Source organism: Eschrichtius robustus, chromosome 3 (assembly GCF_028021215.1).
Source record: "Eschrichtius robustus isolate mEscRob2 chromosome 3, mEscRob2.pri, whole genome shotgun sequence".
Lineage (NCBI taxonomy): Eukaryota > Metazoa > Chordata > Mammalia > Artiodactyla > Eschrichtiidae > Eschrichtius > Eschrichtius robustus.
The window spans coordinates 157714860-157722474 of NC_090826.1; the positions used below are offsets into that span (position 1 = coordinate 157714860).

General features: G+C 42.7%; 1 protein-coding gene across 1 annotated transcript; it reads left to right on the plus strand.

Moving 5' to 3' along the window:
- Nucleotides 1-3877: 3877 nt before the first annotated feature.
- IL20 (interleukin 20) lies at nt 3878-6508 on the plus strand. Its single transcript, XM_068538482.1, is given in 5 exon segments — nt 3878-4032; nt 4318-4387; nt 4498-4650; nt 5317-5391; nt 6431-6508. Coding segments are annotated over 5 exon segments (531 nt in total).
- Nucleotides 6509-7615: the final 1107 nt, after the last annotated feature.

Consider the following 7615-nt stretch of genomic DNA (forward strand, 5'->3'; position numbering starts at 1 on the left):
CTACTAACAAGGATGGAAAAACAGGCATAAGCGCAAGAGATATCTAGATTAGATATTCACACGTTTTCAGCATTTATCAAGTATTACAATGAAATGTTACAGTCCTCATTTTCAAGGAACTTTAGGAAGACATTAAAAGACATTAAAAAGGAGTGTTCTGATCAAGAGGTAGAAGAGCAAAGCATCATAGTGACATTGAATGTCAGAATTGGAAAAGATCTTATACATTATCTATTCTATTGCTCTCATTTTACAGATAATGTAAATTGACATCCAGAAAGATGAAAGAATATGCCAAAGTTATCCTGGTAACTATGGAATCCTTGAACTTAAATACAGGACTTCAGAGTGTCAGATATTGAATAGGAAAAATGTTGCAAAGGAATATATTATAATCTCTACCATCTTGACAGTTTCCAAAGCACTGTTGGAGGTTAATCTCAGGTGCCTTAATTTAATCTTGCCTGGAGGTGTGGTCCCGCCTAATGGATTAGTCCATGTCTAAGAAAATCTTCCAGTATCATTAGGGAGAAAAGGCTAAGACCCATGAAACAGAGGGCAACATTAGATTCTCATGTGCCAAAGAAAAACCTGCTGTTGGAAGTTAGAGAAGAGAGGAATTGCTCTGGACCAAAGTAGTTCAGGAATAAAGAATTGGGGTCCACTCTTCAATGATGAATGGAGGGAAAGTAGGGTAGCCATTGTTGGAGAGAAATGGTGGGAAGAGCAAAGGCAAAGGAGAAGCAGCAGGAGCGAGTCCACAGTGTCTGGGTCTGGGGAGAAAACCGGTTAGGAGAACTGGATTTAGAGGAGGGGGCAAAAGCACCTCCTGGAATTCTCTTCCAGTTCTGTAATTCAGTGATCTTTTCTGTTCTGATTACCATTTTACCTTCCTTCTGGAAGGGAGCCAGAAAGAAAGAGGTATCCTTTAACCAATAACTAAACCAGTAATCTCCAAAGAAGTGCTTCTTAGAGGAGGAAGGTGTTGAGGTAATCCAGTCAGCAATTAAACTGCCTCAGGCCTGGAGGAAGTCCAGTGTCACCAGAGAAATTCCAAGGGAGTTTTAGCCCTCACCTGTGGGAGCTGACTTCATTCATGGGATATATATACACATAATTGGAAACTCTTAGCTTGAGACAGACTCCTAGGAGATCACAAGCAGCAGCCCTTCCTGAACTCAGGTAAAAGAGCTCCCTCTCTCTACACTATTCACATGGTTCTGGGGATGAGCTCAGTTCTCCTAGTCATCTAGCCAAGTGTGTTCAGTGCCATGTCTAAAGGAGTCCTCTTCATTAGGACAAAATATCCTAGAGAATAGGGAATTGTCGTGTTTATCTTTGTATTCCAGTACCTAGCATGATATTCAAGACAGTGGGTGCTTAATAAATGCTGATCAAATTGTTGAATTTAACATATATTTACCATATACCCACTACGTTCAAGGCAACTAACATCATTCTCTATTTAAAATGAGTTGATCACTCACTAGATGCTAGGTGTACAAATCATGCATCATTTTGTTTAAATGTCAAAACAAATTTCTGGGGTAAGTTTAATTAGAACCATTTGGGGGCTAAGAAAACAAAACTCAGAGAGGTGAGTTGACTTGTCCAAGGTCACATAGATGGAGAGTGACTAACTCATACAGATTTACCTGTGACATTTTCAGTTTTAAAAGTTAAAGTGCTATGCCCTGGATCCCCCCCCGCCCCGCCCCAGTCTTGGGAAAACTGGGACAACCTACACCGATGGGGACTTGTAGAGCAGGCATTTGGACCTAGTTCTCAAACCCAGAGTTCTCTCGGATACTTTTGGGTTTGGTTTGTTTATTCCCTTTTCCTACATGTGGCAGTATCCCAGGTGAACATGAATGTAAAGTATACCGAGCCTATTGATTGGAACGCAGGAAAAAAATCAGTAAGCGGTAACGATTATCAGTGCTGTACCAAGGCATCCTGGAACCTAAGGCAAACAGGAAAGATGTACACCTCTCTATATATGCTTTTTTAAGATTTTTATTGGAGTATAGTTGATTTACAATGTTGTTTTAGTTTTAGGTGTACAGCAAAGTGAATCAGTTATACATATACATACAGCCACTCTTGTTTAGATTCTTTTCCCATATAGGCCATTACGGAGTGTTGAGTAGAGTTCCCTGTGCTGTACAGTAGGTCCTCACTCGTTATCTATTTTATGTATAATAATGAGTATAGGTCAATCCCAATCTCCCAATTTATCCCTACCCCCCTTACACTCTGGTAACCATAAGTTTGTTTTCTACATCTGTGACTCTACTTCTGTTTTGTAAATAGTTTCATTTGTACTCTTCTGCATATGTTTTTATTACTTTATGTATACTATTTTTCCAAGACATTAAGGTAGTTGAAAATTATTGAAAAATTGATAATTAGCTGTATTACAACTAACATTATTTTTAAGTTTAAATATGTTATATATGTCCCAAACAGAATTCATTATAATTTTACTTTCCTGGTTTTAAGGGAAGGAAACTCATCACTAACATTTTCATCATACACTTCTGATACATAAAGACATAGATATGGATATAGATACATAGATATAGACGGATGGATAAACATATGTAGATATAGATGGCTAGATAGATAATGTATAGCTAGATAGATAGATAGACAGATAGGAGCACTCATTTCCCCTTTTGTCCTGGGTTCCGATATGGCTCAGCATGGCCCTGTCAGATTTTGTCTTTATTTAAATTGTTAATCTTTTGTTCATCATGGATTGTTTTCATTAATTTTGCTACTGCATTAAAATATTATTTATCTTGATTACTGAGACTTTTGTCTCCTTAAATTTTGTGCCTGAGGTGAGTGTTTCACTGTCCTCTCCCTAATCTCAGTGCATTATCATTTTACCTTAAAACTCAGCAACTACTATAAAGTGCCCTCTTACAGAGCAAGCCTCATCCCAAGAAGAAATGAGTTCCTTCCCACCTTTTTCCTCCTTCTTTTGGGATCGCTTACTTGATCCTCGGCCTGAGTTACAAGGCTAGGAAAGCGCATACTCTTGGATTAGTCCCAGGTATGCCTGACTGCTGCCTTCCTGCAGAGGGCGCTGTGGAGTCCAGGCACCCCAGGAGGGTGGAGAAGTGTTAGGTGGAATTAGGCTGATTGTCCATCAGAACTTGCCTTTCCCTGGCAGAAGGATTGTTACGAAATCATTGACTTTCTATTTGCCTTTGGGCTGAAATAAATCTACTATCCTCAAATAACCAATCTGATCTCAGACAAATGTCAAATAGAGCTAAGTTCCTCTGCCCTGGGGATGGCCGTAAAATCCAGACAATTTCCCTGAAATGTTTTCGGTGGCTTGGCAGCAGCTTCTATGAGGTTCAGTTTTCCCCCAGTCCCTCTGTGGGTCTGAGGGGACCAGAAGGGTGAGCTACATTGGCATTCTGGAAGGGAAGACTATATACGTCAATTCGCGAAAAGAAGTTTTGACATTTTCCCTGAAATGTCATCCTCTATCTACTCATTGCAAGTGCCTGCTGCTCCAGGCCTTTCCTGCTGGGCAATGACTATGGGGCTGGGTTGGGGAGAGAATAAAGGAGCCAGGACCTGTAGCACCAACTCATACTCAGACCCTGAGCAAGCACCTGAAGCCGTCTCTTCTCTTTTTCTTAGTAAGTTGGATGAATGTGCCAGACCATCTGAAGTCAGATGAAGCTATTAAGTTTCACCAGGGGACATCGGGGATTGGGGGGAGGCATGCCCCTGGTGACGGGATTGGCTTCTTAAGGCATGAAATGGGGAAATCAATAAGTCATGCTCTTTCCTTTGAATTCTTAGCTCCTGTGGTCTCCAGAATCTGGCTCCAGAATCTCCTGTGGTCTCCAGAATGAAAGGCTCTGGTCTTCCCCTCTGCCTTCTTTCTGCTGTGTTTTATCTCTTCTGGACACCTTCCGCCAGGGTGAAGACACTCCATTTGGGAAGCTGTGTGATCACCGCAAGTCTTCAAGCAATTCGAAGTGGATTTTCGGAGATACGGGACAGAGGGCTATGTGAGGGAGGGACCCCACCTTTCACTTTGTGACTGCCTCCCCACTTTTCTACTTATTTTTCTCTGTCCCTCAGCAGTGTGATCACAAAAAGAGGCAGGCTGGGGACTCCTTACCAGGAGGATGTGTTCCCAGGAAATATCTGTAGTTCATAATTTAAAAGTGTTTTGGAGAGGGACTCTGCCCGCTGTGCCATGGCAGGGAGGGGATGGGAGGTCTGGATGTCTAAGATCCTGGCAGCAGTTACTGACCTGTACTTTTTCATCTTGCCTTCCTCTGTTTAGCAACCCAAAGATGAAATCATTGACCTCAGAATCTTGAGGAAGACTCAGCCTTTGCAAGACACAAAGGTACATGCTTGGTCTGTATGAGTTCTGGGAGGAAATATGAGTCGGGGGCATCTCCATCACCCTTGTCCCTGGACACCCTCCCCCCACCAACACGCCAGTCTTCTTTGTAGCCTGCAGGTCAGTGCTGCCTCCTCTGCCATATACTGAGACTCTACCTGGACAAGGTATTCAAAAACTATCAGACCCCTGACCGCCGTATCCTCCAGAAGATCAGCGGTCTCGCCAACTCTTTTCTTACCATCAAGAAGGACCTCTGGCTCTGTGTGACTAAGGGTCTTGGGTAAAAGGATCCACCTCAGCACATAGCTTCAATGACTTAGCAATCAGGCTCATTCTTAGCCTCATTTAATGGATGGAAGAACTGAGTCCAAGAGTTCTAATAATCTGTGTTGAGCCATGTGACTAGGTAATGAGAACTCAGTTATATTTATTTTTGAATACAAGCTCCATACAAAATGTCTACAGAACTATAAAGTGCTACCTATCTGATGTCACTGATAATTTCCTAGTATCCAAGAAATTATGCTTCTTCTGTAGGTGAGTTATCCTGCGGCATACTAGTGCATCCTGAGTCCAGGCAGCTAATCAGCAGACAACCGGACTCAATCTCAAGATAGGACCTAGGAATCCAATTCTCTCTCCCATGGGGGCTCTCTGGAGGGAGCTAGACTAGAACTGGGTTGGGGGGTGCAGGCCAGATGGGATACAGTGATCACAAACTCTTTCAGTGCTGCCTGTTTCTAAAAAGAAACAATGAGCTCTATATGCTTCCTCTTCTAGCTGATGATCAGTTTAATGATCCTAAATAAGGAGGTCTGAAAAGACTTCTATAGGTGAAAGAATAGAACTTCCACCTACTTCGTGTCAATGGCAAGGGCAGAAAATCAGAATCTTTAATAAAATCTATCATTCTTTGGTATTCTTTTCAGCATGCCCATATGACATGCCCTTGTGGGGAGGAAGCAATGGAGAAATACAGCCAGCTTATGAGTCACTTCCAAGAGGTATATGCAATTTTGGCCTTGGTTGGGATGAGTGTTTTTAGAACTGAGATAATAGATGGGTGGGATGGAGGTTCATACCCAAAGAAATGTTATAGCCCTCAGGTTAATGGCCCTCTGAGGTCATGTGGACTGTCCCTCTGCTTTAACCCAGGGGACACCCATTCAGGCTCTAGAAGGGTGCTGTCTCTGCAAGATGCTCTGGGAATCAAGAAGGAATAGCCATGATTCCATCAAGTCACTCCAGAGACATCTGAACTTTCCAGCTACACAAACTAGAGGCGATAGTTTTCCGACATTCACACACTTGTACATACCCTCAAAAATAGTCACTCACAATTTCCTGCATGCCCATGCCATGCTGTTTCTCACCTCAATGCCTTTGCACATCTGCCAGGAAGGCTGGAGTCTGCTCCACACTCACTAATTCCTACTCATCCTTTAAGACTCAGCCTAGGCATCACCTCCAGGAAGGCACTGGCTACTTCTCTCAGAGTTAAGTGCTCCTGTCATCCTGTGGGGCCCCCATCATCTATTTACCACACTACATTTTAATTGCCTGCTTCTGCCTGTCTCCCTCACTCAACTGTGAATTCCCTGTGGGTAGTGATGATGTCATTCGTTTCTGAGTCCCTAGCCAGCCCAATGCTTAGCACAATAAATATTTGTTCCATTGAAGGATGCACAGTAGGCAACCCGTACACACACACACACACACACACACACACACACACACATCTTTCTTTAAAAAACAGCCTAATTACTTTGATCTCTGTGATTCAAGAGGCTTGAGTTGTAGTCCCAATTCTGCTACACCCCTGGGCCTCAGTTTCTCTATGTAAGACTAGGGTGATTGGACTCAATGATTTTTCCTCCCTCTTGTGAGATCTTAAGGTTCCATAATGTCTCTTGAGCTCTTCATTTTGAAAAAGATGCTCTGTTTACAATCTCCAATAGACCTACCAGTGAAAGGAGAGGATTAACCTTGGAGCCCACATTGTCTCTTTATGAGTTGCTCACCACTTCACTTGGTATCTTCCAGCTTCAGCCTCAGGCAGCAGTGGTGAAGGCTTTGGGGGAGCTAGACATTCTCCTGAGCTGGATGGAAGAGATGGACTAGGAAGAAAGTGATGCTGCTGAGAGTATTCTGGGCCAAGACTCCCAGCCCTCAGTACCCAGGAGGCATGACCCCAAACAACCATCTCTTTGTTGTATAATTTAGTGCTGGTCACTGTGTATATTATTTATTTATTATTAGTTTCCTTACTGTGATTATCTTCATGTGTTCCTATTCTTAATCTAGAGTTTTGTCAGATTTTAATAAGATCTTTTTTACTGTTGAGTGTATTTATTAGTTAATATATTTATTTTTGCTATTTAACTTGTTTATTTTTATATTTGAAGATGAGACTTTTAAAAACAATTCACAGATTATATTTATAACCCAACTAGAGCAGGTTTTTCATAGAGTAAACAAACCTTCTAAATTCTAGAGGAGCGGCTAGAATTTTATTAAATTAAGGGCATGTTTACTGACCACCAGTGCTCTAAGAGATACTTAAAACTGAACCAATGGCTACTAAGCGTGGGTTGTGGAAGAAGAACTTCTGATGTGAAATTACAGGCTTGTCTTACAATTACTGACCACCCCCACTCAACTCCCAAACCCCAGACTTGTGTATCTTCCATTTATGGAATCCTCTGGGGCCAGAATGTATTTTCACAAATAAAGTTTTCTCCGTATGATATCTGCTTGGAGTTTGAAAATGCTTCAGGAGTAGAAACAATGGTGGGGATGAGCTTGAATCTCATGTTACCTAGGGACCTCTTGCTTCTTCGGGGAAGGAAGATGCCAGTGGGAACCTGGGCCTTCTCTCCCCTGCCAAATGCATCCCCAACTCTATCTCCTAAATCACCCACAGCTCCGATCCCATGACTCTGCCCTCCAGATAAAGAGACTGTGACTGGGTGAGGGGCATCAGTCCTCCCCGCTTCCTCCTTGCTGGTGTTGGGCACTCTCCTCTCTGTGCCGTTTTCCTTCTCATTTCAGGCTCTCATACTTCTGTGTCAGAGGTCTTAATTGCAACACAAATTATAATGGGCAGGAAGCTCTATTATAAGGGCTAAGAATGCACAGGGGCAAAGTGTAGTTCCCGAGCCCTGCCCAGGGAGGTGCATGAGCCCTCTTTCGAGGTCTTTCCATTTTGGATTCCAGCCAGCCTCATGG